This window comes from Athene cunicularia, assembly GCF_003259725.1.
Source record: "Athene cunicularia isolate RWA chromosome 3 unlocalized genomic scaffold, athCun1 chr3_part1, whole genome shotgun sequence".
NCBI classification, from domain to species: Eukaryota; Metazoa; Chordata; class Aves; order Strigiformes; family Strigidae; genus Athene; species Athene cunicularia.
The window spans coordinates 112,695,723-112,708,728 of NW_020799097.1; the positions used below are offsets into that span (position 1 = coordinate 112,695,723).

General features: G+C 44.6%; 1 protein-coding gene across 2 annotated transcripts in view; it reads left to right on the forward strand.

Annotated features, from left to right (window-relative positions):
* Positions 1 to 13,006, forward strand: part of SLC24A3 (solute carrier family 24 member 3) — a 144,411-nt gene that overhangs the window by 114,460 nt on the left and 16,945 nt on the right. Inside the window, exons 7-12 of one of the 2 annotated variants that reach the window (XM_026846480.1) lie at positions 3,495 to 3,520; positions 5,214 to 5,267; positions 6,796 to 6,941; positions 9,592 to 9,752; positions 10,323 to 10,599; positions 12,168 to 12,334. In XM_026846480.1, coding sequence (XP_026702281.1) covers positions 3,495 to 3,520; positions 5,214 to 5,267; positions 6,796 to 6,941; positions 9,592 to 9,752; positions 10,323 to 10,599; positions 12,168 to 12,334 — 831 coding nt within the window. The remainder of the gene's footprint in view (positions 1 to 3,494; positions 3,521 to 5,213; positions 5,268 to 6,795; positions 6,942 to 9,591; positions 9,753 to 10,322; positions 10,600 to 12,167; positions 12,335 to 13,006) is intronic. The other variant, XM_026846481.1, reaches the window with a different exon arrangement.

Below are 13,006 nucleotides of genomic sequence, written 5' to 3' on the forward strand. Positions count from 1 at the left end.
AGCCTGTACTTGTGCTTGGGATTGCCTCAACCCATGTGTAGGACCTTGCACTTGGCCTTGTTCATGAGGTTCTCCTGAGCCCACCACTCAAGCCTGTCCAGGTCCCTCTGGATGGATCCTTTCCCTCCAGCGCATCAATCACACCACATAGCTTGGTGTCATCAACAAACTTACTGAGGGTGCACTCAGTCCCACTGTCCATGTCACCATTAAACAGCACCGGTTCCAACACCGACCCCTGAGGAATGCCACTTGTCACCACCCTCCACTTGGACTTTGAACCATTGACTGCAACTGTTTGAGTGTGACCATCCAGCCAATTCCCTATCCACTGAGTGGTCCATCCATCAAATCCATTTATCTCTAATTTAGAGGCAAGGATATTGTGTGGAACAGTGTCAAAGGCTTTGCACAAGTCCAGGTAGGTGATGTCAGTTGCTCTTCCCTTATCCACCAATGCTGTAACCCCATTGTAGAAGGCCACCAGATTTGTTAGGCACAGTTTCCCCTTAGTGGTTGGCTGTCACCAGTCATGTCCTTAGATCCCATGTGCCGTTGCATATTTTCTGGGAGGAGAGTATTTTCCTTTATTGCATGGTGGCAGACAAGTTAAAAATCTGTTGAATCTGTCATCCATTTTTAAATTCTTACAGTCAGGTAGGTTTCCTTCGTGGCTTGTTCATCCTTGTCATTGTCAACTGCCAGGAGGTTGAGAACCATTCTCTATTGTATTTTGTCCTGTGCACCCCTGAAATTCTTAGCTATGTATCCTGTGTAATGAGAAAGTTGTATGGCTCGTTGAACAGATGTCTCTGTTATCCTTAAGACTTTTTTCCTATATGTTATTTCTTCATAATTACAGAACTGCATAAGTCCTTTTATTTTGGGAGGGTACCCCATAATATCAGGATATTATTATTTTTTCCTAAGCCTTGGGTTAGCTTCTCTCCCAGTGTATGTCCACTCTTCTGCTCATCGGCTGTGAGGTTCAAGGTCCTTCCTGCAGTCAGGGCAGCAGGACTGTGCAACTCCAGGCATTAGTGGAGGCTCAAAGGTATTGCCAAAATAGTCTTATTCCCACGTTACAGCACTACGTGACTAATTGTGGCTTGGGAGATGCAGACCCTGTCCCACTTCTCTTGAGCATTACTCCACAGCGGTCATTGCAGATGAATTTTAAACACCTGTTAAAATAGAGAAAGGTGGGAGGAAGAGAACATTTTAAATGGCTAAAGATTTAGCTCCCAGCTGATTTACCAACCCTTTTATATGCAATGTTTCTCCCCAGATGATGACAAATGAGGATTTTTCCTTTGAGTCAAACACTGCTTCAGTTTAAGAAGTTTCTCCTCCCCTTCACTCACCCAGGGACCCCTGGCTACACAGTGGCTTGGATCATCTTTCCTACCCTTTTAAGGCAGAATCAAGTTTAGGTGGCAGTACATTGTTATTCAAATACTGACTCCCCAGTCCCCAAGCCAAGGGCTCCATGCAGAGCACAGCATGACCTGCATGTGGTTCCCCCTTTGTTAGATTTCTGTGAGCTTTAAATTTTAGAAGGCGTTTAAATGCTTTGCCATATAGGGATAATTTGCCACATCAGGGCACTGAGTCTTCGCTTCAGATGAAATACAACTATCTTTCTTGACGGATGGTATTGCTTGTAGAAGGTTACTCTCATATTATTTTAAACAGCAGCTTGTGGTGCTGTATTGTAAGTTGCACTCCACTGGTGTCTTTACTAATCATAAATACACCTAAGGGGAAATAAATACATTCCTGCCAATGTTGAGATTCAGCAACTTTAAAAAGCTTGATATTCTGCTGGGTAAATCAATGTGACTTTGTCTCTTTCCATTTCCACTAGCAAAGCAATTGTAGTGCTGCAGTAATAAATAGCAAAGCAGTATAAACTCACCTGTTTGGTGCTCCAGGCCATTTGATAAGAATGAGTGAACTCTAAATCACAGAGATTAGAAGTGGATAAGCTTCACTTACAGTACTTACTTCACCTTGATTCAGCCCTGTAATTTCTTTTTTTAACCTTAAAATAGTGTTACAAAGCTACCTTGTCTTCTTGTAGAGTGCGACAAAACTGCTACTCCTTATTTCCCTTGAAAGGAAAAAGATGCCTGTGTATCTTAACTCGAAGGGACGCGGTCAGAGTCATTAGTGACAAAAGTGAGATGCGTGCTATTTTTAGTCACAAAGGTCAATGCACTTGCTTTCATGTCCCATCACACCAACACACTGTAACCTAAAACAGGCTTTGTCAGATCAGATCACAGTGACTGGGAGCTGTAACTTACAACTCACATAATGTTTTGTGGTCATGTTTTCTTCCAGTAACCGATGTAACTATTGCTTGGTGCTGGCTGTCACGCAGGATTTGCTGTTTACAGGCTGTATAGCTGAAGGGAAGCGTTCCACTGTGCTCTCAGAGGCTCGTCACCCTCTGGCCCTCTGGCCGCCCTCTGGCCCTCCGCCACCCTCTGGCCCTCCGGGCACAGCACAAACCAGGCCGCCCTCGTGCCGCAGCAGCCGTGGCAGGTGGGTTGAGCCGCGCTGAGCTGCCCCGCTCTATGAGCAGCAGCCGAGAGCGAGAGCAGCCAAGCGAGAGCAGCCTCCACAGATGCTCCTCTGAGGTGGAAGGAGACGCGGAGCCACAGGGGTGTTGCCGGCAAGTGAGGGTGGCAGCCCCGGCTGCTTCCAGCAGGGCTGGTGTGGAGCGGGGAGTGGGGAAGGGCCCAGCTGTGGAGCACTGCAGCCACCTGCCGGCCGCCCCCCGATGTCTGCCTCTTCAGACCCCCCAGAGCCTCTGCCCAGACACCCCTCACCTCTCTGGCATACTGCTCTTTCTTCCCCACCACAGAGCATTTTACACACACAAGAGACTCATTTCTCTGCCCAGGAGGTTTGTGCAGCATTGTTAGGGGAGGCTTCAGCATCTATCTGCAGGTCTGCTAAAATGACTATCACAGTAGTTAAACTCTGCTGGGGTAGTGATCACATAAGCCTTAAGGAAATAATGCCCTGGTCCCAGTTTCTAGCCAGCAAAATTTCACAGCAGCTGTGGAGCTGGCTGTAAATCTGCATACTGGTTGCCCAGTTGCCACCCAAGAACAGGTTGGGGGAAGAGGCCGTGTCTCTGGTGAAACCAGCCATGCACTTCAGAGGCGGGTACAGCCCCCTCTCTGACTCACCTCTGTTTTCCCTGTAACTGCCTCTGCCTCCCTGCTGCAATAGCCGTAGTTACACAAGAATCCCGTGGTGTTTGGGAAGGAGTACCTGCCTGCCTTTACTAGGTGAGAGAAACTGAGGGTTCAGAAGTTCAAAGGCTGGGTAGGAGGGCAGTGCCAAAACAGATTAGAGCTTAAGCCCATTGCCCTGAGCCCTGGGATGCTCTGCCCCTTCTGTCCCCTGCTGAGGTGATAAGCTGTTTTCAGCTGTGATCTTGTGTATAACATGCCTATTTTTAAACCTTTTCTCCACAGTTTATTTATGACGAAAAAGTTTCCTGGTAAGTATATCTGGCCATGAATCCCTTTTCTTTTCATTTTTTCTGCTTATACCACAAAAGCTGCAATAAGTATGGTTCACCAAAAGAGGAGGGGGAAGCTAAAAAGTTCCGCAGAGCAATTCAGGCAGCAGTTTCCTGCTGCATGAGAAACCTCAGAACAAGATGGGCTAGAATAACTCATTTTGTGAGACGGAGAGGAAAGTCTAGGAGAGTGTCACTCATGTTATTTCCCGATATAGGTGTGACAGTTGGTGCCCTCTGCCCAGTCTGCAGCATCTCAGGGTGGCGATGTGCTCAGCAGAGGCAGAGACTGCTGCTTGGGCGCTGGCATGCTAGGGATGTCAGCCATCTGGGAATGGAAAGGGCCACCCAAGCAGTCATAAGTGTGTTCCAGTATTTAGATTTCTAGTAATTTAAAACACTAAAGCTCCTAAAACAACATTAAAGAGCAAAAGACCAGTTTCAAGAAAAAAAAATATATATGTTAATATCCCCATGAATGTGCTTAAATGTACTGCAGTAGGTATGGTAGGCTGGGAGGGTTTCAAACGCTTCTAAAAGTGTACTTTCAGTTGTTTTGTTTTCATGGTTTTGTTTTAAGCACGTCTCAGGGCTTGTAGAGTGACAGTGGTAGCTTTGATTTCATGCACAGCCAGTATTATTTAGATTACAAGCACTAGGGGGAGTCAGGCTTTTTGGGTTGCATGTTTTCTTGAACTTATTCTCACTGGGGGATTTATGTTTAATTTCAGAGAAGGATTTCTGAAACACCAAGTTTTGCAATTGCTTGTTTTTCTTTGTTTTGTTTTGTTTTTTTAACTAAAATTGACTTGAGGCCCAGTTTGATTGTGCCCTTCAACAAAAACACATCAATGTGGAAGCCAAGTCTTGAACTGCCAGAAGCAGGGAATGAGATATTGGTATGATTAGTGCAGTGTCTCAAAATCCTTAAAGAGAAAATGGCCCATGAGTTTTAGTATATAGCAGCCTGATAACAGATTATTTCCACAAGAACTGGCAGTTGGCCATAGAGAACTATGCAGAATACAGCATTTTGGTCAGTGAAAAAGATTACCTAGAAACAAGTTCTAAAAGTCGTATTCTATTTTGTTTTCATACAAATTTCATTAGTTTCACACAGAAACAGTGGAGAAAAACCTGACTATATCTAATCAGCAGTTTAAACTGCTGCCTGCTGCATTCTCAGTGGTTATGCAGCAGCAGTAGTGAAAGAACAGCTGCCCCTTGTTTAGGTCACCTTGACATGATCTGTGTGCTTGATAGCATACTCAGAAAGCCCAGAGATCTGCTTTACACCTGTGCAGGCAGAGCAGGACAACTGCTCCCCTCCCTGTACGGCAGCCCCCACAGGTATTGTCCTTACAGAAGTGTCAGTGTTCCTTGGGTACACAATTTGTTCACTGAACTTACAGGTTTAGTCACTTGTTCTTACCTGACAGGTTGATTTGGCCAAGTAAAACGAAAGCAGAAGGCAAGAAAACAAAGGAGGCATCACACATGGGTGTGTGAGACATTTCTTTATGCATGCCCTTTTCTGGAGGTATTAAGACAGCTCAAGAGGGTCAAGCCTTTCCGCAAGTTTGTGGTGTGACAGATGGGGGAATGGCTGAACTTGGGCAGCTGACTGCTGTGCCCTGCTCTGATGTGTTTTCTGTGTCACTCTTGTTTGCAGGTGGGAGTCCTTAATCTTAGTGCTGATGTATGTCATCTACATCGTTATCATGAAGTAAGTCAAATACACCCTCAGCTTGCTTAGATTGTAAGGCCTCCTGCTTCAGTGCTTTTCCAGAGATTTCAGAGTTAATTAAGGAGACCCACAGGCTGTGGGCAGGGCTTCCATTTCATCACCCAGCTTCCATGCCAGCAGCACTTCCAATAGCAGGGTTTAAAGCACCTTGCCCTGTCATGTACTTACCTGCTGCAGGAAGGGGCTGCTTATTCCCCTACTACAGATCTGAGGATCAGACATCTAAAGATGGATGATGCTTTACAGATCTCACTCTGTGTGAACCGACCAAGGCTAATGCAGCAAGTCTGTAGCAGGGCAGAGGACCAAATCTGCGTCCGAGTCCTACCAAAGCAGCCTCTTCTGACTTCACTTTAGCATCCATACTCAGAAATAAACATGCAGGAGATTCCAGTCTGCTTTTTATGGGTGAAAAACTCCACAGCAATTTGTTCTTGCTTGCTTGGAGACCCATGGTAAAAGTACAGCACAATCAGCATTGATATTCTGAGTATCCGACCCACGTAACTTCTTTCATGCAAGTTCATGCTAGCAAAGCTAGTCTGTTCTGCTGTTTGGTTCCCCTCCTCCTGCCTTGTTTTTAAAAACCAGTGGAAAGGAAACCCAGATTTAAACTGGAACATTCAACAAAACCTACCAGCTGCCAAGCACACCAGTGGTCTTGTCTCAACAAGTAAGAGTAGAGATTTGTTTTGAAATGATGAATAGAATAAATATTGTGAGAGCAATTCTCAGTGAGAACAGCAAAACACTCAGGCTGGGTTGAAGGGAACACAAGTCAGAATTCATCTCAATTCTAATAATTAGAAACTTTTTCTTAAACATGGAGGGTAACTTCACCCTTGCAACAATTAACTGACTAGCAAAACAGGCAGTTGTAATGTCTGAATCTAGAACGGATTTTTTTTCTGAAAGACATGCTGTAGTGTCAACAGATGTTTCAGACCTGTTTGGATATAGCTGGGGAGATTGTCAACCTGGTTAGGGACCTTAGCCAGGTGTTCACAGTGGTCTACCCTTGCCTTTGAGTATCACGGTGGGATCCTCGGCTCATGTTTATGTCACCTCCTGGTTACTCAAAATAAGAAACAAATATTATTTTTTTTTTCCCCCAAAGCTGAAACAGAGCTTAGCATATGGTCTTGTGTTTCTGTGGTAGGTCTTCACATGCTTTGGTGTGATTATGTGATAAAAATAAATTTGGATGATGACAAGTAATCCTGTAATTATTTGCTATACAGTGGGTTAACTTCACGTACTATATAAGCATATGTCATTCAAGATTCATGTCTTGTATCTTTCATAGCCTTCTGGGTATGGAGAGGGTGCATTGTATACAATTTAGTTAGAGCTCTGGCATACTGTGGCTAGATTTCCTTAAAACCAGAGGGGTTTTCTTCCTTGCCTTAATTGGATCACACAGGATTTAAGTCTAGGAAAGGAAAAGTGTCAGGAAATCCACATAGAAAGAGCAAAGGTACATCTGGAGTTTGTTTCATTTGTGCAGGTACAACTCAACCATCCATCACTGCTTTGAAAGGAAGACAAAAAACTCTGCAAATATGGTGAATGGTTTAGCAAATAACACAGAAATGGACGATAACAGCAACTGTGATGCCACAGTGGTATTACTAAAGAAAGGTAACTGTTCCAGTAAGTCACCCTGCTTGCTCACATCATTCTGAATGTTTACAAGTTTGCCTGCTAGTCATACATTGTGGACTGCTTCTGTCTTATCAGCCATGAAATAGACAGGAAGGTGACCCTTTTGTAACCCTCTGCCAGGTGGTCATGTCTCCTGTGCCTGGCAGTACAGTGTGGTGATCCTTTGCTGCTGGATACAGCTCAGGCCTCCTGTGGATAGTTCTTGCTGCTGGACAAGAGCCTGGCTGAAAGAACTCCTTCAGCTTCAAGCCTGGCTTGCCCAGGGGCTACTTATTTAGACCTTTACAGCCGTGTCATTTTAAATCTTTCTGTGGGCACTGTTATTCTGCACTGAAGATGCCCATTTACATCTAGTACCTCCAGTTAAAATTTAACTCCATTCCAAAGCAACATAAACTCAGCAGGGAAAAAGGCCTTACTTATACTGACGTACACATTTCAGTGAAGGGAGAGTGTGGACTTTGTTTTGGTCTAGGTAGCGTGCTCTTATTGCACATACTGTATTGAATGTGCATAACTTTTCCATGTAAATGATCTTTAAGTGGATTTCACTTTGGCTGAAATCTGCTCCTGTTTTACTTTAGTCACAATCATGTATAAAAATGATTGTATTTCTTCATCTTAAAAAAACAATCACCCACTCCATAGCTCAGCAGCAGTAGTTCTATGTGTGCATTTGCAAGCATGTGCTAAACTGTATTTACAGGGGATAATTTTTTATCTTTGCAACAATCAACAAACGTGTGCAGTAACTGCTTGAGATTTATATGCACCTGTCATCAGGAATAACACTACCACCCCACCCCTCCAGTCACTGGTTTAAATTGGGAAGGAGCCCTAGTTTGCCTAAAGCAGTCCTGGTCTGTCTATAGATGGGCTGCCCTTTTTGTTTCACTGGACTAAAAAAAAATTAACAAAACCAGGTCTCTCTTTTCCTGTAAACAGTGGTTGAAAGACATAGTCTGTATATAGTAAACAACTAAACAGGAAATGTAGAGGGGTTTATTTACTGACATTGAACCCTTTGAGTCTAAAAGAGGCCAGCTATCATGTTACTGCCCTGTTGCTGTGCACTCTGATTTGGGGAAGCTGCTTTCATGGGAAAGGCTATCTGTAGCCTGGGGCTCTCAACAGCAAAACTGTGCTGGCAAGATGACTACACTGTACCAGAAAAGCTAGACTGGTAGAACTCAGTAAGCATAAACTTTGGCCTTAGTCATCTAGGTTTACCCAGTGGCCTCCAGGTTATGAACAAATGAGGCAGTTCTGATTGTGGGATTTGGTTTAAATCTCCCCGGAATGCATCTTTGCATGACACTGCACGACTGCTGGTAATTTTTTGTTTTGGACACTTGCGGTTACTCAAACTGTCTGAGGAAGGAAGACTAAAGGATTGCTTCATTTTCTTGCAGATTGTTCCTATATTTACTTGGCAGTGGGCCACCAGAGGCCCAGATAGGCAAGTGGTGCTGCTGTACACACTAGCTGGTAGCATGGGGTTGCAAACAGCACCCTTTGCAACAGGTTGCCTGAGTGTTTCAAACACTACTGTTTGTTTTCTGGGGCCTTTTCTGAACAGAGGACCAAAGAGAATCAAACAGAAGAATTTCTGTGTTTGGGGTAGTTCCCCCAAGTGCCATGCAGGAAATGTCAGCATGGAAAAAGTCACAAGGAAAAGCTATCTGGTTGGTTTGACTTTTTGGAATATGGATGACCCCCCTTATCTACCCCAGTCCATGGAAACCTTCTCAGTCAGAAAAAAAGTGACACTAAGGCTGAGGAGGTGCTCTTCTATAAGACTAACAGTGATGGTAATAAATAGTATGCCATGAAATATTTGCCAGTGTTCAGCGCTAGTTTTAATAAACCAAAGCAGGGGTGTGTTTGTGAAGACCTGAGGTTTCCCTGCTGTAGTCCCAGTCCTGGCCCAGAATTCACAGCCTGATGTAGCATCCAGGCACAGAAAGGATGGATGCTGACACTGTCCCACCCCATAGGTAATAGGTGCTGGTACTGTGCCTCAGCTGAAGCGCAATTCAAGTACCTGCCCCCATCTCCTTGTTTCCTTTGCTCCTGCACTGTGGGTTGCACCCCATGGACTGGCACGTGCACTTGCTGCCAGGTTTGATGGCACTTCCCAGCCATGAGCTCTGAGCCCAGGATGCAGGAATCTGCTTTTCATTTGCACTGGTACCTCGCAGGAAGACAGTGACAATTTCCTCAGCCCCGTGTACAGTTAATGGGGGTGAGGCCAAGATCCTCACAGAAGTGTGGACTGTAACAGTGGAATTAATGCAGCTTTACTGCAGGCCCATTTCTACCTTGGTGGAATAGCTGCTGTGGCAGCAGTGATCCACCTAATGCAGGCCTGTGATGAACTGTGCAAAGCAGATTTAATTCTCTATAATGAGCATGAGTGGAGATACTATGTTGGCAATTTATTTAAAGACAGAAATGCAGGACATGTAAAGACAGAAATTAAGGACAGAGGAGGGATATTTTGAATGGCGGAGCCTGAAGGAATGGTTCTTACAAAGGATTTCTGGAATCTGTGAGTTTATTCTTCTGAGAGACACATAGGGCAGAGAAAGAGACTGCTGGAAGAAGACCTCAATTTTTCTTTGTTCCTTGGCTGCAGGAAATTTCCATCGTAAAGCCTCTGTGATCATGGTGGATGAGCTGCTGTCTGCCTACCCACACCAGCTTTCATTTTCTGAGGCTGGCCTCCGGATCATGATAACCAGCCACTTCCCTCCCAAAACACGTCTCTCCATGGCCAGCCGCATGTTAATCAATGAGGTGTGTCTTTTATCTCCCCCCTCCTCCCCTTCTCCTTCTGAATTTGCTTTTTGCTGTAGCAGTGTTTTGGTTAAAATTGAACTTTTGCATGTCTTCTGGATCCCTGATAGCATTTTCCCAGATTTTATCCTTCTGTCAGTGACTTTACTAAATCATCCCTTGCTATCTGTCCCCATGGAGATTTTAGCAGAGAAAGTTTTAAGTCATTATGTGGTTACGTTACCTGGAGCTGTTGCTCACAGGAGATGCCCCCTGCATTGATCTGACTTTAATATCACTTGCAGTTATTTAATAATACGGTATTCCACTGAGTCTGCACTTAGTCTGCCTCTGGTCTTGGGGTACTCCTGGAGTCAATTCTGCAGCGACTGGTCCTTCTCTTAATATGTGAGATTCATCTAGTCATCTGCAAGCAAGTATAACATTATACCTGATCAAAATTCATCCCTTTTGCTTTCAAAGCCAAATTTTAAAAACTGCACATCTCTCTCTGTTCCTCCCTTTATCTTAAAAAAAAAGTAAATTTTTAAAAATATGTCTTTCAGCAAGAATTTGTGCCTATATTTACAGAGACAAAGGCTGATCAACAGTAGGACTTACACCAATGGTGAGTCAGAAGTAGCAATCAAAATACCTGTCAAGCACGTGGTTGAGAATGGAACAGGCCCCAGCAACTCTGCCGACCGGGGCGTGAACGGCACACGGCGGGACGAAGACATGGCTGAGGCTGGAAACGAGACAGAGAATGAGAATGAGGATAACGAGAACAATGAAAATGATGAGGAAGAGGAAGAAGATGATGACGATGATGACCATGAAGGGCCATACACACCTTTCGACCTACCCAGTAAGAAGCTCCTGGGTTTGTGTTGTTCCAGAAAGCAAAACTCAGTTTGGGTGTGCCAGAAAGCATCGCAGATGCATGTTAAGGTAGAAGTGTCTGAGAGCTCCAATCAGCCTGCACCTCGCAGTGCATTTCCTGGTCACATTTAAAAGATGAGATGAACTGGGAAGCAACAGGAACTTCTCGGGATGCAGACTCCTGAGCTTGAACACACCTCTGCTGCAGCTCGTGCCTTGACCTGGCGCTGCCGCTGTGGGCAGAGGGGAGAGGCAGCAATCTCCACAAGGTGGTTCCTGGTCCAAAACCTGGGTCACCCTCTGGAGAGACCCATCTCTCTTTTCTGACTGCTGAGTATGGTGGGGACACTGGCAAGGTGCCTGAACGCAGGTCAGTTACGTCTGCATCTATGCCTTACCTTTGCTGGAGGTGCGCTTTTACCTCTGTGGTAAGGTGTAGTGCTAGCTCAGACACAACAATGGTGATGCTGATTGGGAGCGGAGACAAAAGAAGGTCCTGGGCACCTCTGCTTCCTGCTGTTAACTAGGTACAGCCACAGTGTCTTCTCACTCTGGAGGGCTTAGGAAGTCAGAACAGCTACATGATTTGTCAAAAACAGCATGCACCTCCAGTAGCTGAGCAGTGTGCTTGCAGGATGGAGATCTTTTTGCAAAGTCCTTCTTGCTCCCATCATGACTCTAGTCCCGGGATGATTATAACATATCCCTGTCCTATTTTGACTCACACTTGCCACAGCTGGCAAAATCTGCTGTGTTGCAGACAAGCCAGAATACTGCAGAGACTGGTCCTGCCCTTACAGATGAGATACATTTTTGGGAACTCCTGTTCAGATCTCCTCACTCAAACAGCATAGCTGTAGTTCAAGTAAGTTAATAAACTGAGCCTTGAAGAGAGTAATTTAGATGTCCTGTGGACCATGATACTAGGTTTGTATTATGGGAAAGGTTGGCATTGGCCTCTGGAGATCTCTGGTTCAAATCGCTGCTCAGAGCAGGTTGCCCAAGGCTGCATACAGTTCTGTTTTGATTATCTATGAGGATGGAGATCCCACAGTCTTTCTGAGTACGTTCCAGTGTTTGACCACCCTCATGGTAGGAAAAAAAAAGAAAATGCACAACTTATGGTAGCATCTATTCTGAATTTCCCTTATTGCAAATTGAGTCCATCAGCTCTTTTAATTAGCTTGTGCATTTCTGTGAAGGGCCTGGCTCCACCTTTTCTGTACCCTCCCATTAGGTGGTTGAAGATGGATCCGATCTCTTTCTAGAACTTTATGTTGTACCTATAAAAATTTGACCCAGGAAGGGTCACAGGTGTGCTCTGACCTATTACTTAACAAACTCTCATGAAGGCATACTCATTCCCTGTGTCCCTCTGCCCTCCCACCTCTGCCATCACACTGTGATCTTCTGAACAAGGAATGTTTTGTTATTATCTGTTTGGGTAGCAGTTAGGCTGAGGTGTCCCTGGCATCTTGCTCACATTAATATTAAAAAAATAATTACATTCTGGACTAAAGCAAACTTGTGATTGTTTCCCTTTTTGTTTTACAGCTGGCAAGATAGAAATCTTGAAGTGGCTCTTCACATGGCCATTGAGTTTTGTCCTGTACTTCACAGTGCCCAACTGTAACAAACCCCACTTGGAAAAATGGTTCATGGTTACCTTTGCTTCTTCTACCCTCTGGATTGCAGCTTTCTCCTACATGATGGTGTGGATGGTACGTACCAACTAAAGCAGAAACCACAGCCTGGGAGAGGCAACAGAAGTGGGTTTTGTCAGCTTAGAGAAATGTGTAGAAATTCTACATGCCTGGTTTTTCAGATGAGAAACCTTAAATCTGCTTCCATTTCTGTCAGACCTGTCCACACTGAGAGAATAAAATTAGAGGCCAGTAGACATGGCCTTTGAACTTGATTCGGGGCTGGAATTTCACACAGATTCTTTAATGTGGGAAAAAACTATGCTTGCACCAGTTTAACACCACTTTATTGTGCAGGGTAGTATAAAGAGGCCCTGATGCTAGTAAGAATCTGGCCTCAATGACTTTTCCTTTTCTTGGAGCAAGCAAGCTTAAGAGACAGAGTTGTGAATGATAACACTTTGAACACAGCATGAACAAAAGCATAACATTCAGACAAGTCCTTGCACAACTACTCTAGTCAATAAGAACTTAATTCTACCTCATTACCCTAAAGGTGGAAGGGGGTAAATAAAAATGCACACAAGGAAATCCAAGCATAGTTGGCCTATTCACAGGGGAGTTTTGTGCACTGGCTGGGTCACTGAGCCTCTTAGCTTGCTGCAGGCCTCATTACACTATATGTGTAGGTGAAAAGTGTAAGTTGTCCTCATTAGGATTACAGTTACACCGCAGCATGGATTGTGTTTC